Genomic DNA, 22,248 nt, shown 5'->3' on the forward strand with positions numbered 1-22,248 from the left:
AACCAGTTTTGAACACCACTGACTCTAAGTCCATGCTCTTTCTACCCCTGACTCTCTTGACTACTTTTATTACTACATGTAAAAGCTAGGGTTGGTCTATAGGATACAAGGGAAAACCTGGGTACCAGTCATTACTTTTGATGACCTTGGGCAATTGCTGGCTAGCTCTCTGACCCTGTTTCCTCTTCTGTAAAGGATGAGAGCAGTTCTTGCCTTGCCCAAGGGTTATTTTGATGATAAGATTGGCTGATCTAGGTGACAGGGCTTTGTAAATTGTAGAGTCAGATACAGAAAAAAAAAAATTTTATTATGACGGTCATTTCATCACTAGTTTTCAACCAGGCATCCATTGTTCAGTTCAGTTCAGTTGCTCAGTCATGTCCAACTCTTTGCGACCCCATGGACTGCAGCATGCCAGGCTTCCCTGTCCATCACCAACTCCTGGAGCTTGCTCAAACTCATTTCCATCGAGTCGGTGATGCCATCCAACCATCTCATCCTCTGTCATCCCCTTCTCCTCCAAAATATGTTGCAGTGTTCAAAGGTATGCTTTAGTGTGAGATCTTCTGTAATGCCCACAACAGACAGTAAACTCCTGGAAAAACTGTTCTCAAGAAGTCCAAATTTTTGCTAAGTCTTATTAAGAATAGCTATCTAAACTGGGAGAAAAACATTTTTTCCTAAACTTTAGTTTACTCATTTCTAGCTCCTGTTGGACAGTTTGAAGGGACCTCTTTATGGTATTGCAGAATGCTTTTTAATTTCAATAGCTGAATAAAAGTCCTTTGATTTTTAATTTTGATTTCTCAAAGCTGCTTTGCCTTTTGGGGCTAGATCAATTCAGCAAGTTATTTTGTATGATTTGTGTCCCTCTACTCAATGTGGTTTCCCAGCTGTAAACTGGATTAAGTATCCCAAATATTTTAAGTTATAATCCTAAACTTGAGCAAGTTTATAAAATATTTGCCTGAGTATGCTGAACTTCTCTTTGGTCTGCAGACAGCTATTCTCTCAAGCCCTTTCCCACATCAGGCCCTTGGTTTCTGGTGATCCTTCTGCCTGTAAAGCTCTTCCCTGGTTGATTACAAAGCTGACGCCTCATCCTTCAGCTCGAATGCTGCCTTTCTAGAAAGGTCTTCCCTGTACACTTGTTTCAAGTTATCTCCCCAGTCTATTTCCTTACTTATTTCCTTCATAGCACTGATCACAATCAGTAATTTCCTTGTTCATTTGTTGACTTCTTTGTCTATATCTCTCATTATAACATCAGCTGCTTGGGGCTGAGACTTTTGCTCACTGATGTCATAAACTACCCCCAGTCTCCAGCACAGTGCCTGGCACATAATAGGCAGCTGTTGAACAGAGGAACTTGTCTAATAAGGTCCACATCGATGGTGTGGGGCTGGGGCCACCTACAGTCTCCTGAAGCAAGATCCTACCCTAAAGATTAGCCAGGGCTTGACCTGTGATACTCCCGGTGGCCACATTTCTCTGGGGTCCAGAGTAGCCACAATGGCAGCTCCAACTTGCTGGCTCCTGTCTGCCCCACCCCAGTGGGGCCACCTCAGTGATATCATACAGGACAAGATTCTCTAATCCTTTTCATTCTGTGACTGTCCTTTAAACAGCTGATTTTCATGACCTGCTATGGTCAGAGAGGATGGAGCAAGGAGGGTCAGGTGAGGGGGGGTTCACCCCTCCCAACAAAATTCGTGTAGGGGGCCTAGCGGCTCATATGTATTTCTTCAGGAGAAAGTGGGCAGCAGAAACTGTCATTTCAACTAGGCTAAGGAAAAGTGAGAAAAGAAAAATGAGAAAAAGAAGAGCAAAGGAGATAAAAAGAGGACAGAAGGAAAAGAGAATAAGAAGGAGGAAAGAAAGAAGAGGAAGACATAAGAAGAGGATATCTGTGAGAAAAATACGTGCAACAGGTAGTGAAGGAGGAGGAAGGGTGTTGAGTGTGTGTTCTGCTTGACTTTGCGGCTCTTGGGTAGTGACTGGCCTCAGTGTGAACGGATGGATGATTCAGTTGGGGGATTCACAGGTCCTCACCCGAGGGGCTACTTACTTCGCTGAGATCATTTTGAGAGGCCCAAGCCAGGCTGTCTTCGGTGACTGTCTTGGATGGATTCACAATAGTAATTGGGCTTTACAAAAAATGGAGACCTTAAGAAAAACATCCTGGCTGTGGAGGAAAAGCCAGGGGTACTGCTAACCAGAGTAAGCTTCCAATTCATCACTGCCTGTCCTCAGCCCCAAGCCTCTCAGTTATAGTCTAATGGCACATAGTTAAATCCAGGACTTGAAAACTAACCTTTCAGAAAACCACCTTCCTCTTTGGTAACTGAAATACAAACAGATTTCTGAAGCAGAGTAGAACAGTTAGACAATATACCTGTAAAAATTACTGAAGTACAATTATGGCAACACATTCTCACTGATGTTTTGCCAAAGCTGACTATGAACATCCCAAATGTGTGTAGGAGACCCAAGCAAAGCCTTGTAGTTGAAAAGAGAAGAAAATTTTAACCTTCTTTTTTCAATGTCACTTTCCCCCCTTCTAATAGTTTAATTTTTTTGCCCTTAGCATAATATTTAGGGAATATTTAGTACAATATTTAGGGAATATAAAATGTAGTATAACAATAATAAGGAAGAGGCTATTATATCAAGCACATTTAACATCAAGCACATCTAAACATTTATTTAGATAATATTAAGATATCTTCCAAATTTTAAACTGTTAATCTTACAACCTATGAGTTTCCTCATGAATACCTGCAATACCTGAATGTTCCTGCAAGCTGTATTCAGAAATAAGAAATAGTGGAAAGGTGCAGCTTAATTGGCAGTCTATGGTACACTACAGACTCCTTAAAAATTTCTCTATGCTCATATTTCCTATTTTTCTACCTCTTCCATTATAGCTGACTCAGATTCTTCTATAAGTGTAGAACAGAGAGAAGATGTGGAAGCCTAAAGGAAGGAAGCAAAAAGACAGGCAAGACCTTTGAGCTCTTTATAGTCCAATAGTGCCACTGGTGACCCAGGTCCTGTCTTACGAATAAGAAAATTTGTTCTCTAAGGGTGCTCCAAATAGGGGTAGTCACATGGGCTTTTCCATTTTAGAATGGTAACGAGTCCACTAGCATGCTAATCATGCTGCTAGCATGTAGATATTAGCATGGATATTAGCAATCCATGTCTGAAGTATTATGGATTCCAATTAGGTAGAATTTCAAAGATATTTGATCTAATTTCCTTCTTTTTTCTTTTAGCAAATGTGGGGAGAATTAATTAGGAAATACGTCTTCAGATAATACTGGGACCAAATATATAAGTGAACTTTATTTTTACTTTGTATACCTGGAAATGATCCATCTTCATCTTACTCTAAGAAATCCTAACCCCAAAGATACTGGGTAGAGTAACACTGAAGTTCCTTGAAGAAGTGGCCTGCCAGTGATCATCGGGTGATATTGTTTGATACTGTTATTAGGTCCCAGACCTGAAAGTGAAAGGAACAGAATCTTCCAAAAAAATATTGAAAAAAACTCCAGAGGACTTTTACAGCTTTAAAGCAGCTATGTGAAAGTTGCTCAGTCGTGTCTGACTCTTTGCAACTGTATAGTCCATGGAATTCTTCAGGCCAGAATACTGGAGTGGGTATCCCTTCCTTTCTCCAGGGGATTTTCCCAACTCAGGGATCGAACCCAGGTCTCTGGCATTGCAGGAGGATTCTTTACCAGCTGAGCCACCAGGGAAGCCCAAGCTAAATGACAGGGACAGAATAAATGGGTTGCTTTTGATCTAAGAGTTGGAGCAACAAAGTGGTTTTAGGAGATACAAACTAAGCATTTGTATTTTAGGAGATACAAGTAGGGTACAAGCTTCTGGGATAAAATAGAGAGGCCCCATTACAAATTTACCTTTTATCTGCCAGAATACGATTTGGATAATATTTTCAGTTGTTCTTTTTAAAGTACCTGCCTCTAATAATGAAGTGTTTGGTTTTTCTTTGTATTTACCAGAGCATCTTTTTAAATATCAGATCTCAAAATCTATCTTTTTAAAATCTCAAATCTTTAAAAATTTTTAAATCTCAGATCTTTAAATTGTTCCTTCAAATTTGGTGTAGGTTAAACCTCTGAACAGGTTAAGTCTCTGACAAGAGAAAGGAAGGACACCCCAGCCAATAGGAGACCCTGCTGGTGATGTACTGCTCCTCAGTTCTGATTCATTGGCCGCCCAGGGTTTGTCAAGGTCTGCAAACAGCGTGGGTCCGGTTTTCCGTGGTCTAGCTAGCTAAGCTGGATTTTGGTCACCTGCACATTCAGTTTCAACGAGGTTTAGCAGATCTCCAACTCTTAATATAAGCAGCTGTTACGTTTTTATTGTCTTCCGGAATTTGAAAAATCTTTCGTTTCTTTAACCTCACTGGAGGTCGTTGGAAGTCCTCAGTGACAGAATCATGTGACTGTCTTAACAAGTGCAAATAAATACAACCTGGAACCTCACGAGCTACAGACTGGAAACCGGCCAGAAACTCGGAGCATGTGCCTGGTGTGTGCAGCAGCTGCACTCGCACGTGGGTGGGTGGCAGTACGGTGTGCGGGTAGTTGCCCTTCGAGATGCGAGGTGTGTGGCTGGGGTACCTGCGTGGGTCTCCCAGGGTCCCTGGGGGTAGGGTGGCTCTGGAGGGGTGGAGCCTTGGAGGAGGGGGTCTGGCGGCGGCCTGACACCGAGTTAACTTTTGAGCCGCAGCAGCCAGGCCTGGACCAGGCCGCGACCGTGCCCGCGAGAAGTCGAAAGCACGGGGTTGTCCTCCGGCCTCTGTGGACTGCGCCTTCGCAGGGAGCGGTTTGTGTATTTGCAGAGGGTAGCGCCTCGCCGTGAGGCCCGGATGCCCCTGGGGAGCGTCCGAGTTCCCGTCGGCAGACTGCCAGCCTTGGTGAGCATCTTGATTCCTGGGGCTCCTAACAATCGCACACTCCGTCCAACCCGGCGCCGGAGGATGAAGGCCCCGGTCCCGGTTCCAATCCGGGATTCGCGATGCTCCCTTAAGCCTCGGTCGGGGCCGGGGTAGCAAGCCGACTGCGGCGAAAGATGCCGGGTAGGGCAGTGACGTCATCTGCACCCTCCCCCCCCCCCCCCCCGCGGCTGGCCGGCCGGCGCGGTGGTTCCTGCCCAACGACATCCGGGTCTCTCCAGCTGCTCCACCGCGCCGCAGCTGTAGCGAGGGCTGAGCCGACTGGGAGGGGTGGGGCGGGGCGGGGCAGTCAGAGGCGTGGGGGAGGGGCAGCACGGCGCCGTCGTGAGCGCGCCTGCGCGGGGACGCGCTCGAGGCGGCGGCGGCGGCGGCAGCGCTAGGGACGGGAGCGCGCGCGGGAGGGAGGGAGCTGTGGTCTCGGCGCCCGCCCGGCTTGCAGCTTCGGGTGCTCCGGAGGCTGCAGCTCGGGAACCGGTGATTGGGGAGGGGGGGTGGGGGGCGCCAGGCAGGTGGGGCGCGAAAGCTATGACTCTTCGGCTCTTCCTCCTCCCGGACCCGTTCTCCGCCTCCCGCTCCAACGCCCGGATGATCTGAGCCGCGAGGACGCCGAGAGCCGGGGGCCCGGACGCAGCCCGGCTCCTCCCCTCCTCCGCCCCCTCCCCGGCCTGACCTGGCCGGCCGCCGCCGCGGTGACCCCCCTCCCGCCCCCTCCCCGGCCGCCGTCGCCGCCGCCGCCTCGGCGGACCAGGGACTTGCTCGTCCGCGGCTGCTCCGGGTAAGCGCGACGCTCGGGCCGACAGCGGGCGGGAGGGCGGGCGGCGTGGGCCTGCGCGGCGGCGGCCAGGCCTGGGGCCTGGGGCCTGTAAACAAGCCGGGCGTCTGCCCGGGCGCTCCCGGGAGGAGACGCGACAACTCCACCCCCTGGCCCGGCCTCCTCCCCGGAGCCCGGCGGCAGGCGGCGAGGGGTTAACGCTCCGCGAGGGCGGCGGCGGGGAGGCGGGGGCGGGGTGTTTGTGGTGGCGGCCGGGGGAGGGGTCGCGACCCTCCGGCCGCCCAGGCCCGGTTCGATGTTAGTGGAGGCGACGCGGACGAGGCCCGTGGCCCGGCCTGCCCCGAGAGCAGTCGGCGGAACTTTTCCCGAGCGGGGAGGGGGCGTCCGGCGCCCCCACTCGCCTGGCCACCCTGGGCTCCAACCCTTGGAGCGAGGCCGAGAGTTAGAAGCGGGGGAAGGCTTCCTTCGGACCGGACTTGGCCTCGAAACACTAAATTTGGGGGAATTTGCTTTAGGTTTTTATGGAGACCGTGCTGAGAGTGAGGTTCCTTCAGAACTCAAGTCAGGGATGCCTCCAGTTCATTCATTATTTAGGCATCGAACAAATCCATTGAAGTAAATCGAACTGATTTCTTTTTTAACCGTATAAAAGTTCTTGATGCTAGAGTTTAGTTGAGGTGTGGTTCTGCTCTGCTTGTACATGTTAAGTATTTTCTTGAAGGACAGCTGGCTGTGGAGAGCCTCTGCCAACCGCAGTTTTAGATATGTTTTGAAAATCTCATCACCTGAGGTTTTTTTTTTTTTTTCTTTTTTCAAGTACCGCGGTGCTTAAAAATCCACAAAGGTCATACTTCAGTTGTGCAAGCCAAGAAGTCTATTCGCCGCCCCCACTCCCAACTTTAAATTTTCTTATTGCAGTAATAAGCCGAATGCATCTTAAGAAGTGACTGAAAGAGTATGGGAAATGTAAGAACCAATGGGAGGTGGTTTTCGTTTTCCCGGAGTAGATGATTTTGACATTACTAAAGGAAATTAGAAATTTAAAAAAGTTGTTCCGAGGAAAAGGTTTAACCTTTTCAAACTTGCACGTTCGGGTTTTAAACACAACCACTTTTTAGGCGTAAAGAACTCTGAACAGAGTCAGAGATTTTTAACAGTGCTCTTCTGAGCCTTAGGAGTTCCAGAACTCTGAGTTCAGCACGGATTGCTCTCCACCTGCTCTTTAACTCGAACAATTTCACTTTAGTGTTTTTATCTTTTTACACATTGGGCCTTTTCCAAAGTCTGTGCTTCTGTAACTCTTTCGAGATTAGGAAACTGACTAGGGCCATAGTGACCCACCCCACTCCCTGTTTTGTAAGTGTATTTTGTTTCTTTTGACAAATAATTTGAAGCACAAAGTAACATTTCTGTTTTAGGTCTGTTCTTATGTGCAACTCACGAGTATCTGTTTAAACATTCAGTCATAAAGTGATGATTACTTTTAACCTGCAAGGTACAGCTATACCACATTTTGGAAACTATAGTGAACTGCACATAGAAGTTAAGACATTTTTGATTAGATATCACTAGATATTTTTCAGTAATTACTTTCAGTGAAGTAATTATTTTATGGGAGAGATATATTAAGACTGGTAAACTTTGACTAGGTACCTCAGTATATATTTGAGAAATAAGATGGTCGAATGCTTGAGTCATCAGAATTTCTTTTTATGTGATGTGTGTGTTAACATATAAAGGTGGTTTATATTTTTGTTTGAAGAACAAAATTGATGCCTATAAGTACAGTATAAACTGTTGAAAGAAACACTGCACTAGGAGACAAGAATTGTTTGGTCATGGTTGTGTTCCAAACATCAGCACAGCCAAAGGGGTAGATTATCAAATGTTTCTTATTCTCAACATTGTGTATTTAATAGGCTTTGACTCAGTGCCTGTTATGCGCCAGGCACTTAGATGTTTCAGCATTCTGGCGCTGATTTTCTTTCAGGGTTGTGTCTTACTTGAAAGAATTTTAAGTCAGTGATTGTTATTTAGGAAAGATATTCCTGTGGGTAGCCTTTACCAATTTTTCTGTTGGGAATGAGAAGTCTAGAAAAGCTCTTGGGAGGAAGGCAGATGGAGATTCCACAAGAGACAAAGGGTGGTTGAGCCTACAGGTTTGAACAAGCACAGGACCCTTGGTAATTTGATGTGAAGGGCATTTTAAGAGCACATTGTGCAGGTTTTCCTGTCAGTTCAAGCTGGGTCTTGCTTATCTTGACTTAATAAACCTTCATTTGAAAATTTGTTCTCTGATATGCAGTTTTTTTCAAAGAAATTTATAGAGCAGTGTATTGTCACATGGTAAATATTGCTAAGCAGTTAGTAAAAAACCTACAAGTCTTTGAATTTGTTCACATAGCACTTAGACTTTATTAAAATGGCTAATAGCATGGGTAGCTGATTCTAGTTTAACTGCAAATGCTTATTTGTTTAAAAATTTAAAGCTAAAGACTGACATATGTCCATAGGGAGCTTGTTATCCTTGAAATGCTCATGCCTGAGTGCTGGGTTAATTTCTTAAGACGTGAGTCGGTGATCATGTAGTTACAATTAAGTAACTAATTGTAAGGTGATATTTTGGTGATCACCTGAATGACACTTGCTTGGGCACGTTACTCTGAGTGGTACTCTTGACTACTTTCCATCCTTACCCAATCAGAGGAAGGAGGCATCCCATTAAGAATATCTGTGCAAATGGAGTCCTGCAAGAGTCAAATAGAAGATAAAACAAGGTGTGGCCCTGTGAAATATATGGACCTTAGGGGAAGGAAAAGGTGTTGTGAAGCAACTAGGTAAAAGTTGGTGCCTTCCCGTACTTTGGTTAGTAACTTTACTCCAGAATATGTTCTGTCTTCATCTCATATGTTAGTGACAAACTTTTAAAGATTGAGTTGCTTCATTTTCTGTTTCACTGTTAGCCAGGAAATTTTCTGACTTGGGATTATTAACTACTGTTATATGAAAGTAATTTGGGTTAAACTGTATCAGAAGGAGAAGGGGACGACAGAGGATGAGATGGTTGGATGGCATCACTGACTCAGTGGACATGAGTTTGAGCAAGCTCCAGGAGTTGGTGACAGACAAGGAAGCCTGGTGTGCTGAGGCCATGGGGTTGCAAACAGTTGGTTGGACATGACTTAGCAACTGAACTGAACTGTATATCAAAACCAAAAGTTTGATTACCTATATTCTTTCTTTTGTTCTTTCCAATGCCTAATGTGCTCTTATGCACAAGTAATAATTTTATATTTTATTATGAATCTCTAGAATATATTTCTTGATGATTTTGACTTTTGGATTTCCTAGCTATCTGTATATCTTTACCTAGCTTTTCTTTTGCTGAAGTAGGTAGAAGGAGCTAGAGAAAGTAATTAAGAGAGGTGAGCTTCTGTATACCTTTATCTAAAATGTGATAAGAGTTTTTAGAATTTTTGTAGAAAACTGAGGGAAAGATAATGAATGTTAATGTGTGTTCATGGATTGTTGATACTGTGTTTATAATATAAATTAAGAGATGTTTTAAACATTCGTTGAGTAAAGGTGATAAAGAAGGGAGTTTCAGTTGTTATATTTCTTAATATGTTTATCTGGACTCCATTTTCTTAGTTTATGAAGTATTCATATTTAGGATATGGATTGAAAGTCACTAGACTTTTTTCATGGCTGATATGATTTGAATTAAGATCCTATGAAACCAAACTACTTCTAGATACATAAGTGAATAATAAAAGCTGTAATTTATTGACCACTTATTTGCGTGAGGCTTTAATTTTCACCACAGCCCTCTAAAGCATATGATGTTATCTCTGTGTTGCAGATGAAGAAATGTAGGGTTAGAGAGTGTAAGTAATGTGCCAGAATCAGATCTGTAAATACAGAACTCCTGAGCAGACTTTTCCCAGTTAGATCAGCCTTGTTGTTCCTAGGAATCAAAATTTGAAAAGCTGAATGTTATGCTTCTGATACAGATTCCTAGAATTAAAAGGGACCTTACAAATTTATGTAGTGTATAAGTCTTCCAGTGCAAAAGTCCCTTTTAAAACATTCCATAGAGATTTAAGAAGTTAAGATCATTTTCTCATTCCCAAAGTTTCAAAAGTCCACAGAGATAAACAGTTTTATGTGTTCAACTCTCATGGTTCAGACTAAGAAAGGGAGTCAATATTAATTGTCGAATAGTTGATACCTGTAATGAAGGACTTGGGGAAATGTTTCTGAGCGCATACAGTCAGTGGAGCTATGTTGAAGGCTCCAGAGAACATGGTGAAACTTACTAGTGGGGTGATCTTTTGGCAAGCTACTTGATTTTCCTAAGCCTCAGTTTTCTTTATCTGTCAAAATCAAATGGAAAAACCTTTCTCATTAGGTAATCTTGCTTTCACTGTGCTGTCTTCATTGTTCTCTGGCATTCTGTAGTTGTGGTGAGCAGGGCTGCCCTCTTTCCTCTGCGCCAGCTTCTCTTTGTGGCGGCTTCTGTGTTGCTGACCGCGGGCTTTAGGCACATGGGCTTCAGGAACTGCAGCACGGGGGGACTCAGTAGTTGTGGCGCATGACTCAGTAGTGTGTCTGCAGCATGTGTGATCTTCCCAGACCGGGAAGTGAGTCCGTGTCGCCTGCATTGTCAGGAAGATTCTTAACCGCTGGACTACCAAGGAAGCCGTGTCTTAGGTAATCTCAAAGATTACATGAGATGACCATGTAAAGCACATGACATGGTTTCTACTGTGAAGAAAGAAATGGTCGCTGCTGTTATTGAGTATATGAAATCTAGAGATTCTTAGGGGAAGAGAAATTAAGTGAGTATGAGAGGCTTGGAGCAAAGCTTTAGTAGTGAGCCTGAAAGACAAACTAGGAGACTGAGTGGAGGCTTTAGAAGAGGTTGTAAAGGTTGTGGGCATATAGACCTTGTATATGAGTACACTAAAAATTAAGAGGTAATGGAAAAGAAAGTTGACTATGAGTAGATTTATTTGACTATATGAAGCTAGAGCGAAATTAGGTTAATGATTAGGTGGGAGTTGGTGGTTAAATAGAGAATCAAGAGTAAGTAATAAAGCAAAGGTGAATGTTCGGACAAGAATGATCAGTAAATGAAGGACACGAGTTGGAGTTTTAAAGAGGAGACAGTTCATGATTAGAAATGGGCAAGAGGGCTATTACTATAGACAGAAAAGATGCGAAAGCGTAAGAGACATAAATTATTCTAATTAACTCAGTTCTTATGAAACAAAAAAAATAGTCTTCATAAAAGGTATTTAGGCTTTGTTTGTGGGTCCTGGGTTATTTAAGATTGAAAAATTATATTGGAACAGTTCAGGTCTTATTAATTCATACCCAAACCATGTTTAATACTCCAAAACTTGTCTTTCCTAGTAGCTTCTTGTACTGCATCTCTCTCCTCCATTCATTAAAGCATCACAAAATTCTTCCTAAAATACTATTTTCATCACATTTCTTTGCTCAATGTGTTTAGTAACTTCGTTTGCCTCTAGAATTAAGTTTAGAATTCTTAGTTTGGCTTTGACACTTTGCGTAGTTGGCCCTCGGGACTGGTCTATTGCAGCTAAACTGGTGCCCCTGCGATCTCAGGACCACACCCTGTACTTTCTCCCTGTCAGTGGATCTTTGCTCATGCTAACTGATAGTTCAGAATTCTTATCCCTCCTTCACCAGCTTTTGTTTTCTTCTTTACCAAAGCTCATTTCTAGCATTTTCTCCCCCACAAAACCTTTCCTGATCACCAGAATGTTTCATTTCTCCTCTCTTTGTACTTCCATAGTATCATCTATTATTTGTACAGCTTTAATCATATACTTACTGTGAAGTATTTGTGTTTTAATTATAATTGTGTGTTCAATTTAATTATAAAATTCAGAAGGGGAAAAATACAATATCTTTACAGTATTCAAAGCCTGGCACAGGGCCTGTGGATAGTGGACATTCAGATATTTTTTATTAGGCAAAAATCTACCTGGAAGTAGGTGTGATTGCTCTAGAAGAAGTTAAAGGCTTTCTGGTGGCAGATATTTCTGGCTCTCTTCTCACTCTCTTTTTAAATATTATTTTGGTTGAACCTGTATTTTTTTTTTTCCCCTGCCACACTACTTGGCTTGCAGGATCTTAGTTCCCCAGCCCGGGATTAAAGCTGGGCCCTGGCAGTGAAAACGATGAGTCGTAACCACAGGACCACCAGGGAACTCCCTGAAACCTGCATTTTTAAGTGCGTGAAGATTATGCAAATCTGAACGGTGTCAGAGTTGTTATGTTGGTGTAGAAAATTATGTTGATTCTGGATCTAAGGATTTCATCTTACCTTCCTGTGTTTTGGCTTTAAATAGGACTCACAGCCATCCCATCCATCCCTTTCCAGAGTTATATGTGCAATTATTATAACCAGGCATTCTTTTAAACAGAAAGGAATTGTGGAATCACAGTAACTAGACAATGTTATCAGTTTAAAAAGGGAGATAGAAACTTCTCTGGTGGTCCAGTAGTTAAGAATCTGCTTACCACTGCAGGAGACATGGGTTCAGGAAGATCCCACATGCTGCCGGGCAACGAAGGCCATGTGCTGTGGTTACTGAGCCCAAGCTGTTGCGCCCATGGGCTGCAACTACTGAGTTCACATGCTGCAGCTACTGAGCTGGCAAGCCTAGAGCTCGCGCTTTGTGACAAGAGAAGCCACTGCAGTGAACGAAGCCCGCACAATGCAAAAGGTAACGAGAAAAAGCCCATGGGCAGCAACAAAGACGAGTGCAGCAAAAATCTTTTTTAATTAAATAAAATATTTTTTAAATAAATAAAAATGGAAATAACTATCAACTTTTAATTTGACTTTTAAACAAATGGCTAATATATGAATAGTCTGTTCATATAGATCTCTAAGCTAAACTTAAGCTTTATCAAGTTGTTAACTGTTTCTAGAATTTAGAAAATAGTAAAATTTTCTTTACTGAATTTTTTGAGTGGATAATTTTATATAAGGAGTCTGTGATTGCTTAGATCCATTTGTTGGAGCATGATACTAATGAGACCAGAATCACAAATTTGATTCTTTGTGTGCCTCTGAACTTTTTCTAGCCTTGACATTAGCTTGTAACAATGAGAGCTAATGTTACTGACCACTTATATGCAAGTTATTATTATAGACATTTTGAAGTATAGCTCATTAAATCTTTTATAACTGTCTATATGAGGTAGATATTGTACTATTACTACTTGTATCAACAGATGAGGAAGTTAAGATAGAGGTTAATTTTCACAGCTAATAACAGAAGCCAAATACAGGTCCTTGGACTTTTCAAAGTAATTATATATGTGTCACTGCAATTTCATTGCTACTGGTGAAAATAACTTTAGGCAATTGTGATGGGTTAGAAATCTTTGTATATGAAGGGTGTGACTACAGTTCCATTGTACCTAGAGAGTCAATCTTGTGACTGAGTTGCAATCAGAGGTAAGTATAAACTAGAGTTGAAAACTACAGGATCACATGTCATGTCAACTCCCTTTAGAACTTTTCATCAAAAACAACCATAAATTTTTTATATAAAAAGCACTTACAAGTTAAAGCTATAATTCAACTAGTACTACAAGTCCTACAAAATTTTGTCTTTTGGCTTATTTAATTCATGTTCACTTCTGTGACACCCACTGACAAATGATTTCATGAGCCCTTTATTCAAATTAAATTCTTAGTTTAAGAAGATAGTCTTAAACACAAGGTCTCATAATAGAGATTATACTATAAATAGAACATTTCATAATAAGGTTTATTAAAGGTAAATTCCTTGAAAACAGGGACCAGGTTTCATTTGTTTTAAATATGTGCTCGATATATGGTTATTCGTTCTTTGTAGTCTCCCTGCTCATTTTCTGATGAACATGTGCGTGTGTGCTCAGTCGAGTCTTTGCGACCCTGTGAATAGTAGCCCGCCAGGCTCCTCTGTCCATGGGATTCTCCAGGCAAGAATACTGGAGTGGGTTGTCATGCCTACCCACAGGACAAAGAAAATTGACTATGAGCCAGAAATATAGCAGACTATGAGACAGTATAGGTCACAGATAATCCAGTTTAAATTTAGGCTGGTGCTTTGTGTTCCTCTGTGATAATACTCTGTCAGGCAGGGATGTAGATAAATAGGTTTTTTGTTTGTTTTGTTTTGAGTCATGCTGTATGTGGCTTAATTATTTTATTGTAAAATATGCTATTCAGGAACTGTTGTACTGCCTCAGAATAAGACCATAGTTCATTACCAACTTTGAATGTCTTGGCTTCTTAGCATTGCTCTTTGTCTTTAATTATGAGTGGTAGAAAATTGTGTCCTATTTGGCATTATGTCTATTTGAGATGCAGGTTTCCCAGGTAGGTCAGTAGTGAAGAATCTGCCTGCCAAGCAGGAGATGTGGGTTCAATCCCTGGGTCAGGAAGATCCCCTAGAGAAGGAGATGGTAACCCACTCTAGTATTCTTGCCAGGGAAGTTACATGAACAGAGGAGCCTGGCAGGCTACAGTCCATGGAGTCAAAAAAGAGTCAGACATGACTTAGCGACTCAACAACAGCAACAGCTATTTGAGATGCAGCTTGCTTATTTTGTTAACAAAATTTAGTAATGAAAATATTAACAATGAGGCTAAGCATGGAGTGGCAATGTATATATGTTTTTGTGTGTTTTGTCTTACAAACAGAATTGCAAAACTTAACCAGACTGTTGGAAGACGTTTTTGCAGTATTCCGTCATGCTTCAGAATATAAATAGATAGTAAACAGAATTTTCACTTTTCTTAGAGCAGTAGAGTATTATCTTTGCCAAGAGTCTTTAAGGCTGTTTTGGACATCAAGGGGCAGATCTTAGAAGTGGCAGCTTTTGTTTTGTGGTCAACCCATAATTTAATTCTGTTACTCCATATCTGTCATCTTCATTTTCTCTGCCTGTATAAATACTTCCTGATACTGTTAGCAAGTCCTTTAACAGCCAGCCATATAGAGTGATCTTGTACTGGTGTACTACAGTCAGTAGAATAAGGATCTCTTTAAATGCAAATGGGATTGTTCATTTTATACTGTAAAACTCCCAGACTAAATTCAAGATATTTTTGTCTGAAATCATATTTGGCTCCCAGAAATTAATCCTTTGACTTTAAGTTTACTTATACTTTGCTTCTCACATAGAAGAGTCTTTTATAAAAATGTACCCATTCGTGAATGTTGAATGAGCAAATGAATAATAACCCTGGGAAAGGGAATGTATAGGCTGTAGGTTCTAATCAAAGCTATGTCTTTTCTCTTACCTCCTTCAGCATATCTCATGTGGCGTTTTTCAGTAATGAATGTGTATTTAATGATGTTGAGAAACTTTTAAAAGTCATTTGTGAACAGTAATCTGAAAATCAAGTTTTTGACTGGCAAATTAGAACTATGTATTCTATAGAATAACAACGGAAATGGTAGGATACAATTTGTTTGCAGGTCAGCTTCTATGAGAATACCTTTTCCTTGGTAGAAAACAGTTCCTAGTGCTGTTGACAAGGGAGAAGTCATGATGATGATGTCATATATGAATTAGATGTCAGTATGTAATGCTAAATATTGATACCTATGAATGAAAGAGACATGATTCCTCCAAAAAGTAATCAACTGGCAGAGGAAGTTAGCTGTTGTTTTCTGGGCCAGTGTGTGAATCTTCAAATATGCAAGGATTGAAAAACAGCAAACTGGGAATTGAATCCCCTTCTGAATATATAGACACGTTATCCAAAACTGAGAAATTTGAAATAGTTAACAGATGAGGCAAATTGAGATTGTGAATACCAGAACAGTCTTAGGAAACTTTGAAAACTAAATAGCTCTATGCCATCTAAATCCTTTAATATTTTGCTTATACTGTAATGTTTAGTAGAAATAGCTCAGTATCTAATGTTATAGTCACTAAATCCTCTAATTAAATTAAGCTTAGGTATTCTTCAGGCAATTGTGTACTTCTAAAGTTATACTTTAAAAAATTGTAGAGTAATTTCTACATAGCTTTATAGAAGTTTAAGAAGAGTGCCTTATGGAGAGTGTGATTCAGATCATAGCATATCTAGAAGATGGTGATACATTAAAAAATCATGAAACATACATCAAAAGTGGCAAGCTCTGTCTCATACTTTGTGAAATTGAAACTGCTGCTGATATCTGTGTAAACTGACTGTAGTTTGGGTACTAAATGACTTGTGTCATGGGGTTTATGGAAATACTATTTAGCATAAGAGCATTATCTGACTTATTTTTTTTGGTTTGATTAGTCAACTTTGATTTGCTTTTTGAAATTTAATTTTTAAGATTTTAATTTGGACTTGTAAATTAGAGTATATTTAACTCAATTAACAATATTTTGTATTAGAATTCATTTGGGTGAAATTTGGTTTGTTGACAGAGGTTAAGTAATTATTTAGTTGAGAGAGTGGAGTAAACATTGAAGCTGTAAGGTGAAGAGATACTGAGCAGCTGAGAAACTTTCAGATAACTTTTTTAATCTGAAAAAATTTTAATATAGTCTCTTTCATGTTACTACAAATAATGTATGGTCATTTTTTAAAACCTTTTTATGCAAAATAAAATACACAGGAAGCCATATAAAATCATAGTAATTCTTTTTAACTTTTATTGGAGTATAGTTGTTTTACAATGTTATGTTTGGTTTCTGCTGTACAGTGAAGTGAATCAGCTATATGTGTACGTATATCCCTCTTTTTTGGATTTCCTTCCCATGTAGGTCACCACGGAGCACTGTGCTATGCAGTAGGTTCTCATTCGTTATCTTGTCTTATACCTGGAGTGTATGCATGTCAGGCCCAACCTCCCACCCTCCTAGGTCTTTATCCATTCCTCTGTTGAGAGATTTTTAGGCTGTTTCTGTGTCCTGGCTATTGTAAATAGTGCTGCAGTGAACATTGATGTGGGTGTAATTTTCTGAATTATGGTTTTCTTTAGGTATATGCCCAGGAGTGGGATTGTGAGGTCATATGGTAGTTCTATTTTTAGTTTTCGGAGAAACCTCCATACTGTTCTCCATAGTGGTTGTACCAATTTACATTCCTACCAGCTGTGTAGGAGTTTCCCTTCTCTCCACACCCTCTCCAGTGTTTATTGTTTGTAGACTTTTTAATGATGACCATTCTGACCAGTGTGAAGTGGTACCTCATTTGTTGTTTTGATTTGTATTGCTCTAATACTTAGTGAAGAGGAGAAGGAAAAGGGGGCATCAGAGGATGAGATGACTAGATGGCATCACTGATGAAAATGGACATGAACTTGGGCAGACTTCAGGAGATGGTGAGGGACAGGGAGGCCTGATGTGCTGCAGTCCTTGGGGTCACAAAGAATTGGACATGACTGGGCAACTGAACAACAACAATAGTTAGTGACGTTGAGCATCTTTTCATGTGTTTGTTGGCCATCTGTATGTCATCTTTGGAGAAATGTCTATTTAGGTTTTCTACCCAATTTTTTTGACTGAGTTTGTTTTTTTGATATTGAGCTACATGAGCTATTTGTATATTTTGGAGATGAATCTTTTGTCAGTTGCTTCATTTGCAAATATTTTCTCCCATTCTGAGGGTTGTCTTTTCATCTTGTTTATGATCCTTTTTGCTGTGCAAAACCATTTGTTAATCAGGTACCATTTGTTTATTTTTGTATTTTCATTCTTCTAGGAGGTGAGTCAAAAAAGATCTTGCTGTGGTTTATGTCAAAGTATTCTATGTTTTCCTCTAAGAGTTTTATAGTTTATAGCCTTACATTTAGTCTTTCATTCATTTTGAGTTTATTTTTGTGTATGGTGATAAGGAGTGTTCTAATTTCATTCTTTTATATGTAACTCTCCAGTTTTACTGGGTGATGGAACAACAACAGTACTTAGTGATGCTGGCCATCTGAATATCTTCTTTGGAGAAATACCTATTTAGATTTCCCACCTATTTTTTTGTTGTTGTTTGTTTTTTCTTTTTAATTGAGCTGCATGAGCTGTTTATATGTTTTGGGAATTAGTGTTTTGTCAGTTGCTTCATTTATTGAAGAGACTGTCTTTTCTTCAATGTAGATTCTTGCCTGCTTTGCATAGATTGGGTGACCATAGGCATGTGGGTTTATCTCTGGGCCTTCTACCCTGTTCCATTGATCTGTATTTCTGTTTTTCTGCCAGTACCACACTGTCTTGATTACTGTAGCTTTGTAGTGTAGTCTGAAGTCAGGGAACCTGATTCCTCCAACTCCATTTTTCTTTCTCAGGATTACTTTGGCTATTCAGGGCTTTTGTGTTTCCACATAAACTGTAAAATTTTTTGTTCTAATTTTGTGGAAAACACCATCAATGATTTGATAGAGGTTGCACTGAATTTGTAGATTGCTTTGGGTAGTATTAGTCATTTTCACAGTATTGAGTCGTTTAGTCCAAGAACATGGTATATTTCTTCACCTGTTTGTGTTTTTTATTTCATTCATCAGTATCTTATAGTTTTCTAGGACTTTTGCCTCCTTATGTAGGTTTAGTCATTAATATTTTATTTTTTGTTACAGTGATAAGTGGGATTGCTCTTTTTCTTTTTTAAAATCTTCCTTTTAAAAATTTATTTATTCTATTGGTTGAGCTGGGTCTTTGTTGCTGTCCACAGGCTTTCTCTAGTTGCAGTGTGCGGGTTTCTCATTGTGAAGGCTTCTCTTGTTGTGGCACACGGGTTCTAGGCACACGGGCTTCAGTAGTTGCGGCACACAGGCTCAGTAGCTTGGTTCGTGCTTCAGTAGTTGCAACTCATGGGTACCTGAGTGCAAGCTCAGTACTTGTGGCACACAGGATTAGTTGATCCGCATCATGTGGAATCTTCCTGGACCAGGGTCAAACCCGTGTCCTGCTTTGGCAGGCAGATTCTTATCCTGTATACCACCAGGGAAGTCATGAGATTTCTCTTCCTAATCTTTCATTGTTAGTGTATATAGGAATGCAAAAGATTTCTGTGGGTTAATTTTGTATGCTGCAACTTTACCAAATTCATTAATGAGCTCTAGTAGTTTTCTGGTGGCATCTTTAGGATTTTCTTTGTATAGTATCATGTCATGTGCAAACAGTGACAGTTTTACTACTACCTACTTTTCTGATTTGGATTCCTTTCATTTCTTTTCTCTGATTGCCATGGCTTGGACTTCCAAAACTATGTTGAATAATAATGGTGAGAGTGGACATCCTTGTCTTGTTCCTGATCTTAGAGGAAATGCTTTCAGTTTTTCACAATTGAGAATGTTGTTTATTGTGGGTTTGCCATATATGGCCTTTATTATGTTGAGGTATGTCCTCTTTGTGCCTACTTTCTGGAGAGTTTTTATCATAAATGGGTGTTGAATTTTGTCAGAAGTTTTTTCTGCATCTCTTGATGATCATATGGGAAAAGATCATAGTAATCTTTTTAAATGGCTTTATTAAGATGTAACTAAAATAACATAAGATTCACCCATATGAAGTTAACTACTCTGTAGTTTTCAGTGTATTGACAGAATTGTGCAGCCATTACCACAGTTTATTTTTAGAACATTTTCATCACACCCAAAAGAAACCTTGGTTTTCATTAAGAGTCACTCCCCATTCTCTTCTCCCCCAGCCCTTGTCAACCACTCATCTCCTTTCTGTCTCTGTAGGTTTGGATATTTCATATAAATGGGATCCAGATAACTTTTTGATCAGTGATTTCTAGCTTTGATAAACATCTTGTGTATCTCATGAGATAGCCAGCTAGAAATAATTTAACCTCTTTTTATAGCTTAAATAATGACTGTTTCCTCCTTCTATGACCAGGAAAAGTTATTCAGTAATTGTAAACACTATCCAAATTTAAACCAAAAATCAGGCTCTTCACTAGTAACTTCAGGGAATATGTAGTCCTCACCTCCAGTAGTACTTTTCACTGTGGGTTGCTCAGTAGCCCCTTAGCTTCCCTAATATGTTGATTTAATCGCCATTTCTCTCTTACTTCATGAACTCAGACTTGCATGAATTCATTGAAATATTTTCCTTTGCAGCTGGCTTGCCTGTACCCTGCCTTCTTACTCTGTCGTGTAAACAAGAATGAGGAAGAATTAAAAGCGAGAAAGGGAAAACAGATAGATGCTCAGGCTTGGGAGGGACAAAGAGCAAGAATAGAAATGGTATAAAATTTTCAAGGAGATTGAATTTGTGGGCAGAAGAATAAAAAAATTTGAGGTTGCTTAGAAGAGAGTAAGGCCTGGAGGGAAGAAACAGAAGGCAAAAATGTTATATTAAAAGATAAGAAAAGTGAAAAGTATAGGAAATTTTCAGTTCTAAATTTTGAATTTTAGTCATATGTCTGTGAAGCACAAATGATGAATCCATTTTTTGATGAAGTATAATGCCCTTATTTTCTTTCCACAACTTTGTAGAAATTTTGAAGTTGAACCATAGTCATAGGTTTCTTTGGGGTTGTCAGAAGATCCTCAAGTTTGAACCTGTGCAGACTGGGAAATTCCTGTCACCTTGGAATTATTCTTTAGAGAAATCCCACAGAGAATAAAACTCTCACTGTGCCCCTGGGCTTTCTGGATTAAAGGAGCGGAATCCTATTGTGAGTGCTCTCCTATTGGGCTGCTTCAGAGTTCTAGAATTAGCCAGAGAATGGCACTAATTGAGAAACTGCTGCTGCCAAAGAAAATCTTACTTGATTTGATAGAGCAGACCTTCTGGTTGAATTAGAATTGTTAATGAGATTTTAGGGGTACTCAGTTCAGTTCAGTTGCTCAGTCATGTCCGACTCTGTGACCCCATGAATCACAGCACGCCAGGCCTCCCTGTCCATCACCAACTCCCGGAGTTTACTCAGACTCGTGCCCATTGAGTCCGTGATGCCATCTAGCCATCTCATCCTCTGTTGTCCCCTTCTCCTGTCCTCAATCCCTCCCGGCATCAGAGTCTTTTCCAGTGAGTCAACTCTTCGCATGAGGTGGCCAAAGTATTGGAGTTTCAGCTTCAGCATCAGTCCTTCCAATGAACACCCAGGACTGATCTCCTTTAGGATGGGCTGGTTGGATCTCCTTGCAGTCCAAGGGACTCTCAAGAGTCTTCTCCAACACCACAGTTCAAAAGCATCAATTTTTCGGCATTCAGCTTTTTCTTCACAGTCCAACTCTCACATCCATAAATGACCACTGGAAAAACCATAGCCTTGACCAGATGGACCTTTGTTGGCAATTTCTCTGCTTTCTAATATGCTATCTAGCTTGGTCATAACTTTGCTTCCCAGGAGTAAGTGTCTTTTAATTTCATGGCTGCAGTCACCATCTGCAGATTTTGGAGCCCCCTAAAATAAAGTCTGACACTGTTTCCACTGTCTCCCCGTCTATTTCCCATGAGGTGATAGGACCAGATGCCATGATCTTAGTTTTTGAATGTTAAGCTTTAAGCCAACTTTTTCACTCTCCTCTTTCACTTTGATCAAGAGGCTTTTTAGTTCCTCTTCACTCTCTGCCATAATGGGTGGTGTCATCTGCATATCTGAGGTTATTGATATTTCTCCCAGCAATCTTGATTCCAGCTTGTGCTTCTTCCAGCCCAGCGTTTCTCATGATGTACTCTGCATATAATTTAAATAAGCCAGGGTGACAATATACAGCTTTGACGTACTCCTTTTCCTATTTGGAACCAGTTAGGGGTACTCAGTCTGAGTTAGGGGTACTCAGTCTCCCCCAAAGATCTGAACTCCCCCATATAGCTTTAAAGTCAGTAAAATCCTGTAACAAAGCAGGAAATTTTGGGGGGAAGGGAGCACAAACTAATAGGAACTGTTAGTACCTGTATTTGACCACTTGGCTGATATGTTTAAACTCCTATATCAGAAACATGCTTATAATATAGCATATAAATCCTTATCAGAAATATGCTTATAATGTTTTATATATACATTTTTAAAGAAACAGCTGATGAAGATAGGTTACGTTTTCTTTATAACAGTTGAGATTTATTATTTAACAGATAAAGTGTGTTATCTGATTTATGTGAATGATTTTAATTTTGGAAACCAAGTTTACAAAATGACTATGTGTATAATTTGCTTTAATAGCAAGTATTCTTTTATTTACAAAGAATTACTGTATATGTAATATATGACTGTATTGTAGATTATACTATAGAAGAAGAAACTTAAGAGTACTTGTTGATTTAACTACTAGTCTATAAATTGAGCTTTATTACAAGAATATTTAACCAGAGAAACCTGTGAAAATATTTTTAGTCTTGAGCAAGATTGGAGTAATATTCTAAAGACCTTGACCTGTGAACTGCAAACTGATGTACCATGTACAAAACTTCTATCTTTAAAGAAAGATGTGAAAATTTAGATTGCTATGATTTAAGTATATTTAGAAAATATGGGATACCAGAAGAGCATTTGTTGAATGAG

The 22,248-nt window shown here is 40.4% G+C and overlaps 1 protein-coding gene across 3 annotated transcripts in view; it reads left to right on the plus strand.

Moving 5' to 3' along the window:
• Positions 1-1,375: 1,375 nt before the first annotated feature.
• The window catches only part of PPM1A (protein phosphatase, Mg2+/Mn2+ dependent 1A), a 47,288-nt gene continuing 26,415 nt past the window's right edge, over positions 1,376-22,248 (plus strand). Inside the window, exon 1 of one of the 3 annotated variants that reach the window (XM_020882900.2) lies at positions 1,376-1,931. In XM_020882900.2, the coding sequence (XP_020738559.2) occupies positions 1,661-1,931 (271 nt within the window). In that variant the 5' untranslated portion in view covers positions 1,376-1,660. Of the gene's footprint in view, positions 1,932-5,355; positions 5,766-12,383; positions 12,524-22,248 lie in introns of those variants that run through there. The other 2 variants (XM_070469439.1, XM_070469438.1) reach the window with 2 other exon arrangements.

Source organism: Odocoileus virginianus, chromosome 6 (genome assembly GCF_023699985.2).
Source record: "Odocoileus virginianus isolate 20LAN1187 ecotype Illinois chromosome 6, Ovbor_1.2, whole genome shotgun sequence".
Taxonomy (NCBI): Eukaryota; Metazoa; Chordata; class Mammalia; order Artiodactyla; family Cervidae; genus Odocoileus; species Odocoileus virginianus.